Raw genomic sequence first — 23,322 nt, forward strand, 5'->3', positions numbered from 1 at the left:
GCCCCCTTTGCAGGAAGTCTGTAAGGGTAAACCATCCAAAGGGAAATTGCTTTGAGGGAACCTGCCTGCATCTCCCCTGGTGTTCCCAGAGGCCTAGCATGGCCCTCACCCTCAAGCGGACTTTGGACAGGAACCAGGCCCCGGCTTCCTTTAATGGAATACCCTTGATAATGGAGGGGCAGGCGATGGCCGACCTCCCCTCCCCCATTCACCATAAGCCAATGCCTAACTGCCTAACTTTACAAAGTTGTGATGATTGCTAAGAGGTAGACAAAAACCAAGTGGCCCGTGCCAATTTGCCAAATGGAAAAAAAAAAATCTACCCAGTCCCCGACTAAGACGGGCAATCAACCAAAGTCCAAAGCAAGGCCAAAGGACACCTAAATTAAAGGGAGGGTGGGTGGGTGTTAGGCAGCGCGAAGCAGGAGCCTGGCACACGTCGTGCTGCCGCTTTTATACTTTTTCCCACTAACACCCTTTAACATGATTGGGCAATAGCCCTGGGTGATTGTGGTGCCACCCTGGCGTGAGGGCGATAGCTCCACCCATGCCAGGGTGGGGGGAACCAGGTTGAGAGCCCAGCCGCAACCAGGACCATCTATTAAGATTATCCCATTTGTGCACACTCATTTATCAAGGAGTATTTGAGTGGGTATATCCTGGAAGTGTCATGCATTGCAGCCAGTGCCCAGTGTGGAATTTTAAAAAGGAAGTGGGATTCTTTGGTCAGGCTCAGTTATGCCTACCTGAAAAGAAGTGGGATGGTATCTCATCCTGTCCTATCTAATTTCAAGCCCTGATTGCAGCAGCAGGTGTACATGATTTTGGCTACGCATGTGCCACATTATTGGTATGGAACAGAATGATGTATAGAAAGGTCTCTGGAAAGTCGGAAAGAATGGAAAGAGATAATGCGAAACTGGTTGCAGATGTCAAATTGAGAGCAACCAAAAGGCCTCTGATGACAAAATGGGCAGCTGGGCCCTAGACACAGGGACCATCTTTGCTAAAGGAAGAATGTTTTCTAGTGCTCAAGATACAGAAAAGGATGAGGCTCCTGTCTTGCCTAAAGTAGCATGCAAAATGTCTGGGTGGTTAAGTTATATACCAGCCCTTTAGAAACAGAGCTGTGGAATAAGCAACAGCTATGAATTTAAATAAAGAGGAACAGAGTGGGGCTGTTAAGTTCCTAATATGCAGAAAAAGGAAGAAGCAATAGTTTTAGGAGTTCTGCTGCCAAAGAGGAATTCCTCTGGAGATGAGATTAAAGTCTTCTTACTGGGTTCTTAAGAAGCAATTTGTTTTTTGATAGAAAATTTTGAGCTCACTTCCCATGTGGATTTCAAAAATAGGTCTCTGTCGTTACTTGGGCAGTGTCAGAAGCCTTTGTAAGAAACACTTTCTGTATTTGAAATTGCACTCATTTTTTAAAAACCCTTTTTCTGAGATCCTTTTCCATTTTTCTGCTGGTAAGGAGAGGCAGCTGATAAGTAATTCAGCAAGGTGATTGTGGTATAAATTATATTTCTCTGCTGTGGAACAAGTCAAGCTGGTGCAGACTTTCGGAAAAAGAATGCTAAAAGCAGACACATGGGTGGCCTCCCTCCCCTTCTACTTTCACATCTCCCTTGGGGTGTCTCAACAGTAAAACTCAAATCTTAAGACATTTCATATTTCAAGAATACGTCCTCTGAATTTCAGAGATTTTTTTTAATCCCTGAAAATTCGGGGAATACAACCAAAAAGCAAAATGTTCTGCCATGAATTTGGAAGCGGATATTTTACACCACACTGGACATGTGCAGAAGCTTCCTGTATTGGCCTCTGATTTAATGATATTCTTGCAATGAACCAATGCAAGAAACTTTGATCCTTCCCTACATGTCCAGCAGCATCAAGAAAATGCCCAGAAATTCTGGAACCCAAGAAACCCATTTTACCTTGGCAGTTAAGCAATGGAAGCAGTAGATCCGAAATCTGGACTGGACTCAGAAGGTTCCATAAAGTTTGGGCTGTAAAATTTGAATCTGCCAGATCACTGCTGGACAACAATGGGTAGATCTGCCTACCTGTGGGGATCCCCACTTTTCTTTTTAATTCATATCTGTGTTAGATACGTCAGCAGGATAGGAAGATAAAATATTATCTCTGGCATAAATTACAGGTCATTTTATATTACATGAAAACAATTCTTTTTCCATGTATCAGGGAACCTTTGCACCCCTAGGGAACTTGAGTTTCCATAAATAGTTGATTGCCTAAGAGATACTCATTTTATGTGCGCTTCCCATTTATTTGTGTTTTTTAATTCATTTTGGTTATTCATCACCTAACGCAACTGAGAGAAGCGGCAATTAGTTATGCCATCCATCTCCTTCTGTCAGCTCTCACTCCTCTTGCTCCCTCCTGCAAAAATCTTCCCCTCCTGCAGCCCATACCACCCACCTTTTAGTTAGGGCCAAAGCTATCCTACGTCTCCTCTGGAAGAGTCCTTTTTTCCCTCCCGCACACCAACCCCCTCAATCTGGCAGAACATAATTTTGCATACAGCACTTCTGAACTCGTTATTTGATTCATTTAAATCCCTGCAATAAGAGTGCATTAGTCAAGCATTTCACTCTGAGAGGCTCCATGGGAGTTTCTTGCAAAGGACTTGTTAAGTCTGCCAATGGGCTCTGCAATGTGACGATACCAAGAGACACCTGAGATCCAGACTCATAGTAATAGACTAGCTTTCAAGGCTTGCTGTGAACTTCCCAGAGCATCTGACTGGCTACTATTGTTTGAAATAGGATGCTCAGCTAAATCTGATCGTCATTCAAACTGCACGCTGTTCTTCTATAAAACCCACCAGAGAAAACTTTCCCATTGACATCCCCTACATCAGGGATGTCCAACTCCCAAGAGACTGCAATCTACTCACAGGAGAGGGGGAAAAAACCTGGCAGTGATCTTCCCCTTTTTGGGGGGGTTCAGGTCAAAGTTGTTGAGCTTGTTTTAGAGTAGAAAGCCCCATTATTAAACTACAGTAAATTAGAGTTATTGGACAAGGGGAAAGGGAATTAGTCGATCACCAAAAGATCACTAAGGAAACAATCTGCCTCACAGCAAAAACTCTGTCTTCTGTTCCAGCACTCATGCGAAAATGGAGGGCGGGGCGAGGGGTCAGGGCCGGATGCTCTTAGGCAAAAGCAAAGGAAAAGGAGCCCACAATCAACAGCGATTGACCAGAACCTACCAGGGATTGACCAGTCGATCCCGATCAACCTGTTGGATATCCCTGCCATACATCTTCACTTGTGGAATCTCATTTTCCTCTTCTCCAACTTGAGCCGCCAAAGAGAGCTTCCATTCCATTTTACTTGTTCCAAGGGCCATTTACTCATACACTCTCCAAAATGATCTGAAGTCATTCCTGTAGGTGCGGTGGCAGTTTGGTTTGGTCTTGCTGGGGATTGGATCGATACCATGAGGGCCAAGAATGAGTTAAGACAGAATGGACAATCTCCTTAAAGTACTGGTTCATTATCATGCCACAAAGAATTTATTTAAATTTGTTTGCTAGCTCCTTCTGACTCTGCTGTATACTACTGACTGTGCCTTGTTCTTGCCTAGTCGCCCGATGTGGTTTTTCATCTCTCATAATTTTTCCTAGGTAGCAGGGATCAAAGGCATATTCCTGGCTAACAAGAAAGTGGAGGACCAAATTAAGACTTTCATCACCTACAACAAAGGGAGAGATTGGCGTTTGCTGCAGGCTCCAGATTCAGATCTGAGAGGAGACCCCATACACTGTCTGCTGGTCAGTGAAGGAAATTTTCCAAGTTGTAATTAGTGGGCCCATCACAATGGGCATTCTCTAAATCCCAGACAGAAAAGGAACTCATTGAAATCCATGGGATGCCTCCATAGGATCCAGCCCTGCATAGTTAGTCCCCCAATTTGCATCAATTATTTCCTCCTCCTGCCACTTTTTGGCTGATAATTAAGTGAATAACTTATCAACATCTGGTTTCACAGTCTTTTCAAGCCAGAAGGGATCATTATGAAAATTTAAATGAAAGCTATGGAATTGTCCCAGACTTTGAAATGTTCTACAAAGAGATAGCTTGGCATCAATAATATTGATTTACATGGGATCTTTCCCACATTTCAGAAGATCTACAGTGGCTTTCAATACATTTAAATACGACAACATTTAAATGTTTAAGTTATACGTAAAATAATAGCAATAACCACTCAAAATCAGACTAGAACTAATTGAACCATTCCAAGTGTAATCTAAAGGGCTTGAATAACTTAACTCCACCTGTTATCCCACTTGAAAAGCTGAAAGATGTTCAGACTTGGAGTTCAGCAAATTTCCAGAAAAAAGGAAATTTCATGGTTTCAACAATGACAGAATGTCTTTTCTCTGGTGTTTTTGATGCTCTTTCTGTTTTCTGTATTTCTATTATTAGGCCTTAGCATGAATTATCAGTGGAACCATTCAAATCTTAGTGTATATTTATTATACAACAATAAATAGTATATAATAAATATACACAATGGGCAAGCTTTCCTGTGCCTGTGGAGCAACCTCACCTCCGAGGTGCATTTCACCATGGCATTGATATCCTTTCATTGTCAGGTGAAGACTCACTTGTTTACCTAAGGCCTATTGGGAGGGGTGAACTGTATTGCGCTTTTGAATTTCTGGCATTGACGCTTTCAGTTGTAGCAACTTTTTAAAAATCTTGTTTTACATTATGCAACCCTCTGGTTACGTAAACTTTGGGATGCGCGAGCGGCAAACCCGGAAGTATTTGACCGGGTTTCACCGCATGCGCATGTGCAGAAGCAGTTCTCAGGTTGCAGAAACCTCAGGATCCGACTGGACCCCCGGAACGGATCCCATCCACAACCGGAGGTACCACTGGATTTTAATATTTTTGCTTAACTTTTTGAACTATTTCTGCCCTGGAACCTTTGAATGAAGTGCAAATAATCAATAAATGAATGATTAATTTGAGATTTTTTTATTTGCCTTTTAAAGATTTGTATGATTGTCATGCCTTGTATTGCATAAACCTATTATGCATAAACCGTACGGGCAGGGGTACCTTTACCTTTACCTATTATGTAGGTTTGAGCCACTTTCAGCACGGTCTACCTGAGAAAAGGACATACAAGTAAATTAATGGTTGTGATGATACCTGTTGATCATGGAGAATAATCTTTTAGTAGTGAGGGTCAAGATGAAGAGGCAGCAGCCCCTTTTGAATTTTTGGACTATGGGTTTACATCAAATAGCCATGTGCCATATCCTTACCATACATTCAAGGCACTATTCTACCCCTTGATCTGTCATGGCTTCCCCCCCAAAAAACCCTGGGAATTCTTTTAGTTTGTTTAAGGTGCTGAAAATGAGACCCCTATTCCCCTCACAGAGCTACAATTCCCAGAGTTACCTGGGAAGAAGCATTGACTATTAAATCAATTTGAGGATGTTTGCTGAAGTAATATAACGGTGCTTTAAATGTATGGCGTGGGTGTTGCGATGGAACATTCTAATGAAACTTTTGTTTCACAGAACTCAGATTCTCAAAATAATAAGCTATTTGGAGAAAGGAACTTCATAGCTTTAACAGCCTGGTCCAGGAAAGCGCAATCCATGTGCAGGCATGAAATGTCCCATTCAGACTGCCACTCTGGATTGTGTTCATATGCAGCTTGCTGCATGGGAAAGGGCGGGGGCAGCATGCAGTTTTCCAAAATGCTACTAATCAAATGCTGAGCTTTGAGAACTCTGTGCCTAGGGACTAATTCCAGCTGCCTCTTCCTCATTAAACAGGTTATCTGTCATGCCACACTTGTCTGTGAGGATATCTGTGAGGATGCCGGAACAGGTGCTTGAGTACAGCAGTGTATCTGGCGAACATTGCTTTTTGTAATAATTCATTGAAACCAAGAACAATTAATAGAAATGGAAATTTAGAATGGAAATGGACGCCAGTCCCGTTCATCAGGCTCTTTGCACAGTCTCAGAAAACAGAAGAAAACATGAATGTAATACCAGGTGGCTGGCTTAGCCCATGTATTCAGTTTTTCTCTACCAACAATTATCTTTCTTCTTTCTCAATCCTTCCAGCCCTTCTGTTCCTTGCATTTGCATTTGCAAATCTCAGAAAACCCCTATACTTCAGGCAGCATCTCGAGCAAAGAGACAGTTCCTGGACTTCTGGTTGCTACAGGTAAAGGAATTGACTGGACTCTGTTGCTCTTATTCTTTTCAAGCGCAGAGCTGCTGTTAACATTAGGGGGCAGCTCTGTCATTAGTCAAGTGCTTCATGAGGAATGTGCTCCCTGGATTTTGCGGGGCATGCACTACAATGGATTTCCCCCTCTAGATTTTGTCCCTAATCAACAGAGCTAGAACCTGGCATTTGTAGGCATATATCTTATTCATCCAAGTAGACATTTGGGTTGACTGGGCAATCATCTATGGTTTTGTGTGGGTAGATTAAAAGCCAGTGTGCTGTCATGGTCATAGCACTGTTTCACTGTCCTGTTTATCCTGTAATAGACATATATGATTTAACATATAATGCATGTAAATGTTCCTGTCTATATGATCATGTATGTGCTGTTGCTGTTACATTTATACCCCACCTTTCCTCCAAGGAGTTCAAAGTGGTGTACATGGCTCTTCCTCTATCCACATTATTTTCACAACAAGCCTGTGAGGTAGACTGAAAGTTGGTGACTTGAATCCTGGGGATTTGAACCTTGGCCTCCCAAGTCCTAGTCCAACACCTTAACCACTACACCACACTGCTTGATTTGTGGTGTGCACAACAGCCACATCCTACTATGATGTCTGCCAACCAATAATTCCATTACAACTGGTTACTACAGTGTAGATAAGGCACCCCCAGACTTGGCCCCTCCAGATGTTTTGGGACTACAATTCCCATCATCCCTGACCACTGGTCCTGTTAGCTAAGGATGATGGGAGTTGTAGTCCTAAAACATCTGGAGGGCCGAGTTTGGGGGTGCCTGGTGTAGATGGTCCATATACGACTGATGCTGTAAAGAACAATGTGGGCCCACCACCTGGCTTCTCTAAGAAATAACTATTAAAATGCATTAGGTACAAAAGAAATCAAATATGCATCACATTTAAATAGCATTACATTTAAAGCCAAGGAAACCTCAGATCTTTCCACTTGTGAATTTTTTGGGAGAGTCATCTTCCATGCTAAGTTATAATTACATTGAATTTGTGTCAACACAGCTGACTGTTGTGGCTACTGTGTGGGCACTGTCGCCATCATTTTTCTATCCCTCTGCCTTGCCATCTCTCCATTTTTCTTCCCTGGGTGGGCTCTCATGCCATCACTGTGCTGTTCCTCTGTCAGAGTCAATTGCCTGTGAAATAGCATTGATCCATGCTGCTGTGCTTCACAGTAACCCTTACACCCAATCCAACACAGTTATTTGCTGCCAGTTTGGCCTCCTGGCCTATAAGCCTGGCTGCCTCCAACAGCTTGCTAAAGCTCAGTCTCATATTAAAACACGGAGGTAGAATCCAGTAAGAGATGGGTATCACCAGGAGAAAGCACAAATCATTGAAAATGCCTTTGAATAAACATGTATGGTGTATATTTGCATATTGAAATGGGATGAAAACCCAGCGCCATTTAGCTCCTGTCTAAATTGCCATGGTGGCTCCAAACATCACTCAGCCTTGCTTTCTTTATGGCTGTGAAGTTGCAGAACGTGGTCACAAAGTATTGCCACAAATAGATCTTTAGCTGGTAGGCAGTGACACAGTTCCTTTGAAGCAATGCCATTTTATGCCCTGCTGAATCTATAGTTGGTTGCTCTTACCCTTAGGCAACGGTTCATTCAAGCTTTTCACAGTGGCTGTTGGCTGTTGGGACAATGTGCCTTGCATGGCAGGCTGCCTTGGAGCGACTGGCAGCAACTTTGCATGTGGGCTTAATACTCTTGGGGGCATTTCTGCGCATTATACCTTTCACAAAGATGCTGCCAAAGAATTAGTTGTGGTGGGTACGCCTGGCAGCGGCTTAAGAGCTGCTGCTCATAATTCATGGACTGTTTTCCCCATCAAAAAATAAACTGAGAACACTTTGCCACTAGTGCATTGATGTCCTCTGCTTGCCGGTGAAACCTGTCTTTAGCGGATCTCAGGATCCTAATGACAGCTTCTTATAATGTTAAATGCCAGCAGTGCCCAAACCCTGGTAATTAATTGTGACAGCCATCACAGCCCCTTTATGTCTGCATCTGCCTGCTCACAGTAGGATACCTCATCAAGATGGCCATAGTCATCCAGTCTTGTGTAGAGTTCCCACAATGCTTAGCTCAGTGGGAGCTGTCCAAGGTAACAGAAAAGCTTGCTGAATGGCTGTCACTGTAGATAGCTTGTTTGTCTAACATGGGGTGTGTTCTGTAATTTCAAAACTTGCCAGAAAGTTGGCATATTCCTGATCACAGAATCTTGTTGTGACTTCTCTGGCTGCTGGCTGATAACATGACCCATGTTTGGGCTCAAGGTAGACAATAACCTTGGGCTAGGCAGGAAAGCAGTAGGTAGTCAGGCAGGAAACAGATTGAGGGGCAGTAGGCTGGTGACCTACAAATGGCAGCAGTGGATGGGGGAACTTTATTTCAGCCAGTGCCATCCTGGCCTTGTGCTGCTTACTGACTTCTCAGGCTAGGAGGTTATGGACTGTGTTGTGGATGTGCTAGCTGTAGATCCTTCCTTATATCAGCAGCCCAGCACAAGGAGTGAGACGTTCTCAATTCAAGCCCTCTTGCATATGACATAACTAGACCAGACTTGACTGCTCAACTTTCAGGAGATCCTATCAAATATTTCCTTGAAATTGTGAGATCTAGAAACCTGTAGCAGTGAAATATTGAGCCATCAAATATTCACACAGATTAGCTTCTATTTCTAGGAATTAGAAAGAAAGTATAATGGTATCCCTGCAGGGAGAGCTGGCCGCTGTTATTTTATTGAGAAATCACTCTATATAAATGAAACCTAGAATGAAGGAACTTCAGACAGCTCTTATCCACTATCATTTTTACCTATTAATGCATCTATAATTTTCTCTCTAAATAATAGCATGTTACATAGAGTTAAGGCATGTTTTAAATTTGCTGTGGACTCTACAGTTGAACAAACTGCTAACTGAACTGCAATGACCGCTCTCAAAAGAAGTCATGAATGGAGCTAGAGGGAGTGGATGAGAAGGGAGGAAAAGGGAACCCACTTATGCTATTGTGGTGAGCAGAAAATAGGAAATAGGATGCTGTTGTTTGCAATGAGTGTTACTTTATGCCAGGGGTTTCCCAGTTTTCTACTCCCAAGGTCCACTTGAGAAGACCACCAGTCACCCGATGGCAGAAGATGGGGCTGGAGTCAGGTACAAAATGCCATGGAGATAGGATGCTTGAAGATATTATATCTCTAGCCCAGTGATGGCCAAACTTGGCCCTCAGCTGTTTTGGGACTACAACTCCCATCATCCCTAGCTAACAAGACTGGTGGTCAGGGATGATGGGAATTATAGTTCCAAAACAGATGGAGGGCCAAGTTTAGCCATCACAGCTCTAGCTGCTCACTCCACCTATTTTGCTTCTGCCTCCCTCTCCTCCATCACTTCTCCTGGAAGAAAAGCAAGAGAGGAGATGACACACAGAAGAGGCTGCTGGGAGGCAGCTGGAGAAAGTGTGACCAACATAAACCAAAACAGTGGGCCACTTGTGGGCTCTGGCCCACAGTTAGAGAAACACTATGCAAATACAAACTTTTTCTATGAAAGAGTTACTTTTCCTTATCTGGTGTTATCAAGAGACCATGGCATAGATATTCCTTTCATTCTGTCTCTAAAACCATTCTGCCTCCTAGGAATCTAGGAAGCTGCCTTATGCATGTAGCTCAACCTTGTCCACACAGACTGACAGTGTCTTTTGTGGTTGCAGACAAGGAACATTCCTGGGCTGACCTGGAGATTCCAGGAGGTGAACCTGGCGACTGCTGCATTCAGAGCAGTTGCTCTACCATTGCTTTATGGCCCTTTCCTTAAGTTTTATTTATATAACAACAATATATTGTTGTTTATACAGTCTTTGATTCAGAACTTTTGTGTGAGTGATGCATACTGTGGACACTTCAGTGTGTGCAACCTGTATGCACACAGGTGCTCTAGAACTGGAGGGCTTTGCAAGAGAAGGGTCCATAAAACCATCACAGGAAGAAGGAAAAGAGTCAGCTAGACTGTCCGTTTCTGACCTTCCGTTGCCATGACACAGAATAACAGTGGCATGGTTGGTTTTGCACACAGGAAGATTCTATGGGCTGTATACACACCTGGACTTGAAAGCCTCCTTGGACCTTGTTTGAGCCTCACTGTCTTGTTTTCCACATGCTCAAGCAAGAAGATGCCACATGCCCACGCTCACAGAGGGTGCCCAGCACCGACATGATCATATGCAGAACAATGCATTCCTGTATCTCTGGCAATGACAGGACAACCTTTCATGTGGCACTTTGTATTAATCGCAACCCTTAAGCCTCAGGTTTTATTTTCAGCAACATAAGTGCCATTACAAGTTGGCAAGCTGCATCCTCCGCTCACTGATAGGAATGTGTCAAGCTGCATCTGGGCTTTAATTCTTCATTTTCAAACATTAAATGTCAGGAGCTCAATTAACATTTTCATTAGTGTATATTTATTGTGCTCCTATTGAGGCTACACAGAAGTTTGGGACTGACTCTTCCTTTCCTGTTATCTTTAAAGTAAAAACAAAAAAACAAAAAACAAGCAGCTTACCTTCCTTTTTATTAGGATGAACTTCTTCATGTCTGCTTTAAAAGTTAGCCACCCTGCAGGGTATGGAATGATAGGAAATAAAGACACGGTGTCAGTTATTTCACCTGAAAGTCATTGTGTATCGTAGAGCTTTTAAACCCAGTTGTTGGATGTAGGCTTTGAGAAAAACCTGAGTATTCTGTGCTCCACATACAGACAAACAGGTTGAATTCCATCATGGGAGACGTGCCGGAGGAGGCAAGTGGGGGAAGAAGGGGTGGGAGTCCTTGCACTAGCTTCCGGGTTAGCTGAATCTAGCCCTGAATTTTATGTCAGATTTACTAAACTCACTTCAACAAAAGAAGGATTGAGGAGAAGTCTGACATCTCTTGAGTTGAAGTTCTGAGTGGTTCTTTTGACTCCTAGAATGATCTGCCAAGCTGCAGCAGACACAGAAGTAGCACTCCACCAAATGCAAAACAGTTCCAGGAAAGGGATATGTAGTTGTGGAATTTTAACACAAAATCAGGATGTGGCATGCAACAGCTGAGAAAGGAAATTGGGGTCTGAATTTCAACATTGCTGTTAGGTGTGTTATGTTAGTAAATTCCCAGGGAAAAGGAGGCAGCCTATGTTGTGCTTGGGTGTTATGTGGCTCATAGATAGTTTTGTTGAGCGAGTGCAGAGATGGGGAAATGCCCCAAAGGAGCAGAATTACAGCCAGTGCCTCTCATATCTTCCCTGCCCATTTTAATGTCGTGTCTGTTTTGCATTAGTTACTCCTCCGGCTCAGGGTTAGGGAACCTGTGACTCAATCTGCGTTGCCAATTGTCAGGGATGGTGACTTCTGTAGTCCACAAGGTCTGCTGAGCCACAGGTTCCTCATTTGTTAACTAAGACATGGAAAAATTCAGTGTAGAATCAGATACACCATGAAGGGATATGGTAAACTTTGTTTCAGTTGAGTTAGGAGGGATTATGTTAGTTGTAATTGCTTCTTATTACCTTCTGAGTTTGTTTAGAAATATAAAGAGGTAAATGGAAGGGGAATCACTCTCCCTCATCCAATTCCTTCAATTTCATGACTTGTTCAAGTTAAATGCAAATTAATGCAAGTTAATTGGCTAAAGCATCAGATTGTTTTTAAAGGATTGAACGGGGTCCTGTTTGCGTGCCTGCTATTTATGGCTAGGGACGCAGGTTGCGCTGTGGGTAAAACCTCAGCGCCTAGGACTTGCCGATCGCATGGTCAGCGGTTCGAATCCCCGCGGCGGGGTGAGCTCCTGTCATTCGGTCCCAGCTCCTGCCCACCTAGCAGTTCGAAAGCACCCTTAAGTGCAAGTAGATAAATAGGTACCGCTTTATAGCGGGAAGGTAAACGGCGTTTCCGTGTGCTGCGCTGGTGCTGGCTCGCCGGAGCAGCTTCGTCACGCTGGCCACGTGACCCGGAAGTGTCTCCGGACAGCGCTGGCTCCCGGCCTCTAGAGTGAGATGAGCGCACAACCCTCGAGTCTGTCAAGACTGGCCCGTACGGGCAGGGGTACCTTTACCTTTACCTTTATTTATGGCTGTATGTATAACCATAACAATTACATGTTGTTGTTGTTTTTTAAAAACAACCTTATTAAATGGAACACACTCTTTTAAAATGTAATTCATTGCAAATAAACCTCAGCATGACTCAGCATAAACACAAATCCACTGAGCCATAGTTTTCAGTTAGTTCATTCCATGTTTTATGGCTTTTCACTCACTCCTTCCACCTGCTCCACAGTGGTTTCCTATAATCTCTGTATTAAGGGCAGGGGAGTACTGCTTTCTGCAGTTGATTTGCTGAGGGAAAAGTGTGATTCCCCTCTAACCACACAGGCTTATTATATATGTGTCTGCTTGTATTTCAGGCAATGTGGGTCCAGAATTATCATACACAGATGTTGGCATGTTTGTTTCTTCAGATGGAGGAAACTCCTGGAGACAGGTAATTCCTATAGAGGTTTAAGGTTTAAGGAACATCTGAATTTTCTGCAAATATATATATAAATGTTTCTAGTTATTTCATAGGTTTTGGAAGGACTCTACAATTCATGCTATATCTTACATAATTGCAGATCTTTGAGGAAGAGTACAATGTGTGGTTCCTTGACTGGGGTGGAGCACTTGTAGCCATGAAACATACATCAATGCCCATTGTCCATTTGTGGTAAGAATAATTTCTTTAACATATTCCTTAACAGAGGAGGTTTTCTTCTAATAGCAGACTTTGAACTGACTCTTTCATGGTTCCTTCCACTGAATAACATTATCAGATGTTCTACTACTTGCTATAGCCCTTTCTTAATAATATTTCTAAAAAAAGAAAAATGATAGTGACTTGCTTAAAGGTACCTTAAAAATTAAACTGTTACTTATTAACACAGTTATGCCTTATATTCCTGATCTGAAAGGGTGAAAAGGCTGTTGAACAGCATTGAATAACAATTGCATATTAAATAAATGACAATTAAAGCTAATTCCAGATAAGGAAGAGAAATTCCACAACCAGCACATTCTATTATTATTTGTTATTAATTTATTTGATTTATGCACTTCCTTTCAAGAGTTTCCTAGGGTGGCTTACAAAAAGTTAAAATTGCATTAAAACAGGAGTTAGTCCCTCTATGTTTAATGGAGATGATTTCCTGGTGGATGTGCACAGGATTGCAACCTTAACTGAATGGCATTAGGAAAAAAAGCAAGAGTTAACAGACAATATGCAATAGAAGAGCCACACATGCCATCTATACATCAACTATGCCATTGCTCTTTGAAAAATCCTCTTTTGCCACAGTGTATAAATAGAATTTCTGTTGGTACTTACAATTATAACACTGCTGTCTGCAATATACATTGCACTGAGTTGTGCTTCTTCTAATGGACTGACCTGCTCCAGCTTCTGAAGCTGTTAATGGAGAAAATTGAAGGGAGAAGAGCTTTCAGGAACTGACATCTAAACACCCTGTGTGTGTTAATCAAAATAATCTTGCAGATGGACACTTGTGCCTCTCTGTACAAAATGAGGCATTATGGCTTTCATTCAAATAATAATACAGCTTTGCAGTAGTCACAATGTGGAGCTATTAATGAATAGTGCCCTTTAGCTTCTATCACTCATGGTGGGAGTGGTGGTCTTGGAGCTTTGAAAGAAGACAATGAACTTTAAACTGAAAGTTCAAACTTCATTTCTTCAAGCATTTGGTTTCCCATTATGGCTAGGGATGCTGGAGAAAATTGATCTTTGCAAGTTCCTATGCAAAATGACCTGATCAGCACCTCTCGGGTGAATGTGCAGATCAGAACTTCAATAGCCATCAGATTTTGTTCTTCACTGAATGTTGCAATGCTGTGTTGGGGATGGGAAAAGTTAAATGCATCAGCATACATATTTAACTACTTATTTTGAGGGGAAATGTACGTTTGAATATGTATTTTTGCTGAAATGCATTTTTTTGGGGTGGGGAGTCACACACAGAATCAAATTACGAAATTACGATGATGGGAAATGGGAAAGTGGTAAGCAACAGATATAGACAAATTTGCATATTCTTAATTATGGGGTCTTTTGCTAAAGTGAAGAATTGCTATTTATTAAGTGATAACCAAAACCACCAGATTAAATAAAATATTTGAAGTCACTTCCAATGATATGCTATAATACCATTTTAGCATATTTTCAGTAGTTTTGATCTAAAAGAGCGTGGGGTGGGTGTGCTCACTCCACCATGAAGCTATTTCATTTTAGTGATCTTTGGTGGAAGACAAGGATTAAAATGGTCAGCTCTTTCAAAGTGGTAGGCAGAACAGTTTTCACTGTGTTTTGCTAAGAGAAGGAGACTGATCACAATTTCACACTGAATCTTTCTTTCTAGAGGAGTGCTGCTCTTTCAATGAAAGCTTTCTGTTCTCTGAAATGTTGCCTTTTAATGTAAAAAAGATGTTCATTAGCCCTGTTTTCCAATGTTATAGACATTTTCTTAGCTCCAAAGAAACTAACTGAATAACCAGCAATTTGTTCATTTGTTTTATTTTATTTATGAGCCTTCAAGAGCCTGCTTTTAAATAGCTGAACAAGATATAGATGTTAAAATAAAATCTATCCATCAATAAGCTGTCATGCTATACTGTCAAGCAGATTTAAAATTTCAGTTCCGAATCCAATTTCCAATTCATCTGTCTTTGGAATCTAAATGCATTGACTGACTTGTTGCTCACTAATCAGTTGATTAGACGGAAGGGATCTGCATGGTGCTTTTTTTATATAATGTATGCTGATGTTCAAGTATGTCATTAGAGGTTCCTGAGGATCCAATCTTTACAAATTCCTCTACATCATCACCTGATCCACAACTCTCAAAGATAATAGATCAGAACTTAGTTATCTATTAGATTTGGCTCTTCTCTGAATGCTGAGACCCAGTTCTTGGTAATTTAAACATATCAACATGCACATTTTCATTTAAGAGAAAACACACATTTAATAAATATTTGCTTTAATGAATAAGAACCTAAGAAGAGCCCTGCTGGATCAGACAAATGACCCATCTAGACCAGCATCCTGTTTTCACAGTGGCTGTCTTGCCAAATGCAAGGAGGTTCTTTTAAAATGAGATTCAGAGGCATTACAAAACACAAGTGAGTGAGAAGATTAAAGATTTTATTCTAAATAGCAAGCAATATATCCATGACCAAGCAAGCACTTTGATCTGCCACTTGGAAGCCCTCAAGAAGTGGCAAAGTGACTCCCCCAGGTAGCCTCAGTTTGCACGGCCTGCAGCCATCAGTCCATGCACAAGCTTCTCCAAACTCGGCCCAACACTATCTGATTTATAAATAGCCAACCGCCTGCATAGCTTGCCTGACTGCCTACGCCAGGCATAGGCAAACTTGGCCCTCCAGATGTTTTGGGACTACAACTCCCATCATCCCTAGCTAACAGGACCAGTTGTCAGGGGTGATGGGAACTGAAGTCCCAAAACAGCTGGAGGGCCGAGTTTGCCTATTCCTGGCCTATGTGCTACTAGCTACATGCAGATTATTCATTAGCTATATCTCCCAATGGACTGCAAGAAGATCAAACCTATCCATTCTTAAGGAAATCAGCCCTGAGTTCTCACTGGAAGGACAGATCCTGAAGCAATACTTTGGCCACCTCATGAGAAGAGAAGATGCCCTGGAAAAGACCCTGATGTTGGGAAAGATGGAGGGCACAAGGAGAAGGGGACGACAGAGGATGAGATGGTTGGATGGTGTTCTCGAAGCTACCAGCATGAGTTTGACCAAACTGCGGGAGGCAGTAGAAGACAGGAGTGCCTGGCGTGCTCTGGTCCATGGGGTCACAAAGGTACCAGCAATATGGCTTCCTTCCAACAGATTAGGACTAGGAAATTAAAGGCTGTTCTTCAGCCATCAAAGAGCTTAGAGAGGGGGGAACAAACAGGAGCAGGAATGATAACCATGTTAGAGCGCTATCTCATCGAAATACAGATTTCCAACCAGATAGATTGCCCATACAGTGGCCAACCACATGCCTGTGGGAAACCTGCAAGGAGGAGCTAAGCAGCAGAGTATTCTGCTCTCCTGCAGTTTCCAGCAACTGGTATTTAGAAGCATTACTGCTTCCAACTGTGGAGACAGAGCAAAGCCTCCATCATGGCTAGTAGCCATGAATAGAATTATAATCTGTCTAATCATCTTTTAAAGCCATCCAGGTTGATGACCTTCACTGCCTCCTGCAAAAGAGAGTTCCATAGTTTAACTATGCACCGGGTGACAAAGTACTTTCTTTTTTTCTGTCCCAAATATTCAAACATTCAGCTTCACTGGATGTCTATGAGTTCTAGTGTTATGAGAGAGGGAGGGTATATATGTAGGAATGGGATGGGATGGTTATTAGAGGTGAAAAAATATTTGAAAGAGACCAACCATATGTTGACAAGTCTGCCCAAGGCTTGATTCTATGAAACATCCTCCACCATCAAGACTTTAAGACTTTGACTTGGCTTTTCTGGGATTTACAGAAGGATAGTGTGGATTCCACAGGGGCTTCTGCTTTTTGAATCCAAAACTCAGTGAAGACAGTTCTGCAGGGGGAAAAGAAATCTCATATCAAATATAGCCACGAACTACAGTGGAATAAGCAGAGTAAAATCCTACCCATTGTAAATAAGGATCAAACTTTGTGTGGTAGTTCTGTGTGGTTCCTCTTCAATTTATTTTTAAATCAAATGCAGCTCTGAAGGCTGCACTTGGGGGCATTTGTGTGAAGGGAGGGGTTTCTTAACTTTTTCCTCTCCCATTGTTTTCTCACCAAAAATCCCCCCCCCCGTGTGTGTGTGTGTGTGTGTTTGTGTGAGGAATGGGGGTGGTGATATTGTAGCTGGATGATGTGCATGTGTGCTCCTGTGCATATGCAAATAATCTTGATGCAATTATATTGACAGAAATAATCTTGCTGCAATTGTGCTGACTGCTTTTTCGCAGTAGCTTCTTAACATACACAAGTGCACATGTACACTGGTAAACCTATATGTGCAGTCATATATACTGCCTTATCAGGTTTTCCAGTCTCTATCACTTTTGCATGTGCTCACTCATAAACCTATCTATTTCTGTACTAAAAAAAATCCCCACTTTTAATATGTTTTTGAAAACATATTTTAAAGCTCATCATCTTATCTGAAAATGCAGATTTCTAAATTCATTTTTCTTACACACACACACACACACACACACACTTTTGTTCATGTTTCTTTAAAACAAAAAACAAGAACTCTGTCTGAATATTTGTTTGTAGATCACGTTGTCCACAGGACCATAGATCGGTCCTGGAGGTGTGGGTTAAGTCAGATCATAACAGAAAGCAGAAGATTGGATTCCTCAAACATTCCTAGTTCAGCGATGTTTGACAAGATAATTCAATGTGTTGTATTCCCAGAACACTTTATTTATTTATTTTTGCTTGAGTTTTCATATTTCAGTCCGCATACATTCTTACTCGCAGAGTTGCAATACATTCACACTATGTTTCTTTCCTTTTTGAATAACGGTTGAAGTTTTAACTTTGTACCTAACACAATGCATATTTAAATCAAGAAGCATTTTGCATAGAGTGTTCAAAATAGTAAATGTGGTAAATTTTTTGTGAGAACATAAAACCTGCCTTTGATTATTTAAAAAAACCCATTTGCTCCTGCAACAAACTAATAGGCAATAGTTGCCTGCACTTGCTGAAGTGACGTCTTCTGTTGCAGGATCCAATTTCTCCTGATTGGAGCTAAGCCGGTATTCAATTTGGGCAGCACCATCCCTCTTTGACTTTGATAACTGTTCATGGCACTTTATTTCTTCAAAGTGCCTCAAAGCACAGCATTAATTAATAACAAGCCAAGGCAGTGAAGATTGGCGCCTGTTTATAAATCCAGCTATTGTCGCTCACCATCCTCAGAAGGTGCTTAATTACTTTGGAAATGGCTCCAGTGAAACCCTTTTATGTGCATTTATCTCCTCTCTCTCAATCCCAGGGTGAGTTTCGATGAAGGAAGGACTTGGAATAAATATGGCTTCACATCAAAACCTCTCTTTGTGGATGGGTCCCTCGTGGAGCCAGGCATAGAATCACAGATAATGACGTAAGTTGCAGAGTTGATCAAGGTGCCTTGGCAAGACAGTGGGTTTGTGCCTCTTTGGTTGGGTTCATTTCAGGGCGAGGCTGTCTGTATGCTGGCTCTTACGCTTCATTAATAATTGTATCCTCTCTCTCCCCAACCCCCAACAGCTTTGATAGTTGCACTTCTGTAGTACATTGTTTCCTTGGATGCCAGATCAAATGCATGCAATGCAGAAACAAGCTCCCCTTATTTACAGAACCGATCAAAGTCTAGGTCACCAGTTCTCTCTTATAAGCAGTGGCTAAACAATCTGATTTCTGTGGACATGCTCCTGATTTTCATGCTCACGGTAAATGGGAGTTTTAGTTTATCTCATCCATCTCATTAGTGCCTGGAACTTTGATTTTCAGTGCACAGTTTGAGGCATTTGTTTTGTCCTATAAGCCCTTAATAGCTCCAGATATTAAGCCCAACATTAGCCTTACCTGTAGGGATAAGGAGAAACTCAATTCAGTTTGCATTTTAAGTTTGCAATTCAAGTTTGCACTCACACTTTCCAACACAATATTGAAAGCAAAACACAGCCAACCTCTGAAATTCAATTTCATCTGAATTTTGAAATGCAGTTCTCCAGCCAAGTAATGTGTATAATCATGCATATTGGTATACAAGAGTGAAATATAAATGTATATATTAGTGAAAGGAACATACAAAGATGCATCATTTTAGGGGAAAGTGTTTTGCAAAAATTTGATAATATTGCATAGATAATTAGGGGGAATTTACAATTAAAAGTTGGTGATTTTTTCTGAGGGCCTTAAAAAAATAATCAAAAACCTATGTAGAAATGTTGAGAACTGAATTTAAGATTGGGGGAAAATGAGAAACCAAAATGGACAGATTTGCCCATTCCTATTCATCCATACTCACCTCTTGTCTGGACCTAAGAATATGTCTGAACAAGCTGTAGGACCTTTATTAGGCATTAGCTTTTTTATTAGTTTTATTAAATAAAGTTTATTAAACTTATTCATCACTTCACGTAGCCAAAAGGCATCCCAAAGCAAATAACAAGAAAAATAAAATACAATATTACATATCATTAAAGCAAGGCAAATAAACTAAAAGTGTTCATCCATGATACTCATCTACATCGATAATGAACACTAGAAACAGCTACTCATATTTATACCATTTATATTGTCCAAATGCTAATTTTTGATGTTTGATGTTTTATTGTGTTTTTAATATTCTGTTCCCCAGCCCAGAATGGCTGGGGAAACCCCTCCAGATGGGTGGGGTATAAATAACAACAACAACAACAACAACAACAACAACAACAACAACAACAACAACAACAACAACAACAACAACAAATAAATAAATAAATTGGCCTGGCATTGAAAAGATGACAGTCATTGGCAAGCAAACTTCCATGGGGATAGCATTCCCTGACTGGAGGGCAGCCATGGAAAAAGCCTATTGTCTTGTTACTCCCCTATAAATATCTCTTGGAGGGGTCACGCAGAAAAGGGCATAGGATGTTGGTTCTAGGGAGGCTCAGGTCCATATGCAGGTCCATATTGCTGCTGCAGCTGCCGCATCTACTCCTTCAGAACTTCTCTGGTCAATTTAATGTAGAATTATTGCTGCTTTCAGACTCTAAAAGAGTCATTGACAAGAACAGTGGGGGGATCTCTTTACATTAACCTGCTTGGACTACCAATTTCCTTTTCAAAAACTGTATTCTAGTGCAACATGGTGAAGAAACTCTATGTTAAAATAAGTACGCTGTAGAAGCATGCCGTTTCTAGTACTAAGCCAATCTTACTACAGGGGAAAGGATTCAGCCAGCATATTTGGTAAAGGCAAACAGCTTATTTTAAAGTGACAAGCCATTAAGCTTTATCTTGGTTTGGCTACTTCACACCTGAGAGAGTGCAATGTGCTTAGATTCCTTATTATGTTGTTAGCAGTGGCTTCTCAGTTTGTCCAGTGGATAATGATATGTCAGCAGGAGACAAAGCTACGGTTTCACAAAATGGTCTGTTTCTCTTCCTCTTTTTTTGTTTGTAGGTATGTCAGGATTTTATTTCCAAGGAAATGTGGCTGCACTGGAAATGTGAAAACAGTCGTTATCTATAGCAAAATTGCTGTGTAGGTGGGTGGATGAGTGTTAGATATGGCATCTGGAAAAGAAAAACACACCCCAGCTTCTGCTTTCATAAAAATGATGTCAAGTGAAAGCCAGTGTTCTGGATGTGTGAGACAGAAGCCGGGGAGTATGGATAGCTATCAAAGGGAGCACTGAACAATCTACGTTGGGTAAATTTATTCTGTACACTCAGCATTTCCAGACAGCTGAAAACTTCCTAACCTAGGAGACATCATCATGTCAGTATAAAATAGCTGTATAAAATACAATATTTTCCTAGATTTAGCTTTCCCAAAATATCACATCATGACAATAGTCTATTATTTCCCTACTGTAGCCAAGACTTAGCAATAAAGCAATTTATTTCCCCTCATCATAGTTCATTGGCAGTTCAGCTAACGGCCTTCTTGCTTTCGGTTCAGCTTCTTCTGTCTCTCAAGTCTAGATCCCCTGCAACATTCTCCATCTTGGCTTCTATCTTCTGATTTCTGATCCCTGTTGTACCCGGGTTTCTCTTCCCCTTTCAGCTTCTTGAAATTTACCTTCTATGACTTTTTGAACCCTCTGGCAAGAGCAGGCTCTAAACAGAAAGCATCCATTCTACAACTGAGAACTGGCACAAAATGGCCGAAAAGTTCCATTCCTTCGCAGCATGTTTAGCATTAATGTGCTTTTGGGGGTGTGGGGTGTGCACCCCCCCATTTCCATTTGCTTTGCAACCTCTTTTAAAGCCAAATACATGTACATAGATAATTAGCCTGTTGTACGATTAATTGCTCAAGCAATTACCCGAGGATTTATCTTGATACCAAATTATGATGGGTTTCCCCATATTGATGTAGAATGAATTACTGGCTAACTCTGTTCCAAATGCTTGGCTTCCCAAGCTTCATGATGAAGATAATCTTACGAGATGTTTCTGTTCCCTAAAGATAAAGCATTTCAGGCTGCAAACATAACTCTGTCTCAAACGTGCTTTGATAAGAGACTACAAAGTGCACAATTGAGCTAGTCTAGATTTCAGTCCACAGTTCGGTTTTCAGGGCTATATGAGGCTGGACAACAGTGCCTGGCTCACGATTCAGAGGCTTAGCTCTCCTCTTTTCATTTTATCATTGAACCTTGAACCACAGAGTCCAGCTCTGTCCTTGGGATAGGCCCTAAAGCACTAGGCAAGTGGACATAAGAATATGTTGCAGAGTGCAAGCCTTTTATTCTGCTATCAATGCCGTACCTGCTTTTGATCAGAATGGAAATGTACCTTGTCAAGGCTGAGAGTCTGTCAGCCTTTCATGAACAAGAGTAAGCAAAGAAAAACACAAAAAACCCAGAAGAATAAATTTTAAAAAAACACAAAGAAGGAATGATATGCTTGGGGGAAATTCCATTAAAAATTAATGCTCAGTTCCCTCTCTCTTCTCGTTCAGAGCTATTTTTCATGTAACCAGGAATCCTTTTGAAGCAAATGTCACACAAAGCTGTTTAGAACATCGGAGACACATTTTGGAAGAAGCCCCCCCCATTCTAAAGCCTTGATTTGTCGTTCAGCAAACTTATATTTTGATATTCCATTAATGTCTCTTCCCATCTTTCTTTCCCTTTTTTGCAGGCGCAACCAACTGACTAATCTGTAAATCCGGCCTGAATAGAGCACCCTTGTAATTATATGTTCAGCAGATTATGCTGCTAATTGCACTTGGCGTATTTGGTAGCTTGGAGATCACTCCTTGGCATGTCATTTGCTGTGTTTTCACACTCATGCCAACCCTTTAAGGAAAATGCCTCTTCCATTGTTATGCAGTTGAATGGCTATTTTCTAAACAGTTTCAGCACCTAGACAGAGATGGAATCAAGATCTTCTTTGTAGCTATTAAGATAAATTAGCATTCAGCATCTGGGTCTCTCCTGTCCATCTCATTTCCTTCACTTATTTTGAGAAGTCTCCTTCACAGCTAGGTGGGAAATCTTTCTCAGTGCATTTGTAGGCACTCCACTGAGAGAAGAGAACAATGCATCTCTCTCTCTCTCTCTCTCTCTCTCTCTCTCTCTCCTCTCCTCTCCTCTCCTCTCCTCTCCCTCTCCATGTGTGTGTGTGTGTGGGGGGTGTCTGGGTCTGTCTGGCTTTCTGTGACATTACTCACCATTGCAGTGTAATGGCTTCTATTTAATTGCTGCCTATGGCCACCATTTTTGTGCTGGGGCATCCATGACACACTGTTGGGTGTAATTCTGACTATCAGTGGTTCACACTTGGTAGAGCAATCTTCTATTGCTGCTAGGATATTCACCTGTAACTTGTTTATGTTTTTCCTGGGATGTCTGAAAGGCAGTGAGAACAGTTTGGGGTGCTAATGTTACTGACCTGGGGCTAAGCGCCATTGAATTCATTGGGACTTGAATAGACATAATTAAGATTCAGACAGGTGGATACTTCTGTTCTTCTGAAGAGCCCCAGAAGGTTACTGGCATTAATCTCATAAAGACTTGCCCCTGGGGGGGGGGAATGGGTCAGATTGTGGTTTGTAATGCAAAACGTGAGCACAACAGAATGGGAGAAAGACTTTTCTTTAGCAGATAGACATCATGATAAAATTTACAACAGTTTACATCCATACTAGGCACACATGAAAACTCCCATTTGCCTAGCATGCTCAAGCATTTATGTCATACTTGAGCACAAGTATGTCACAAGTGG

General features: G+C 41.5%; 1 protein-coding gene and 1 long non-coding RNA gene across 2 annotated transcripts in view; one reads left to right on the forward strand and one right to left on the reverse strand.

Annotated features, from left to right (window-relative positions):
* Positions 1-23,322, forward strand: part of SORCS3 (sortilin related VPS10 domain containing receptor 3) — a 413,753-nt gene that overhangs the window by 325,318 nt on the left and 65,113 nt on the right. The window contains exons 10-14 of the mRNA XM_082225230.1: positions 3,656-3,802; positions 6,131-6,233; positions 12,731-12,807; positions 12,938-13,029; positions 18,386-18,493. Of these exons, the coding sequence (XP_082081356.1) occupies positions 3,656-3,802; positions 6,131-6,233; positions 12,731-12,807; positions 12,938-13,029; positions 18,386-18,493 (527 nt within the window). The remainder of the gene's footprint in view (positions 1-3,655; positions 3,803-6,130; positions 6,234-12,730; positions 12,808-12,937; positions 13,030-18,385; positions 18,494-23,322) is intronic.
* On the reverse strand, positions 20,964-23,173 carry LOC309533720. The gene is made up of 3 exons (XR_014220431.1): positions 22,990-23,173; positions 21,538-21,553; positions 20,964-21,105 (listed from the first exon to the last, which is right to left on the reverse strand). It is a non-coding gene; the product is annotated as an uncharacterized lncRNA (long non-coding RNA).

Source organism: Podarcis vaucheri (assembly GCF_965113315.1).
Source record: "Podarcis vaucheri genome assembly, chromosome: 5".
NCBI classification, from domain to species: domain Eukaryota; kingdom Metazoa; phylum Chordata; class Lepidosauria; order Squamata; family Lacertidae; genus Podarcis; species Podarcis vaucheri.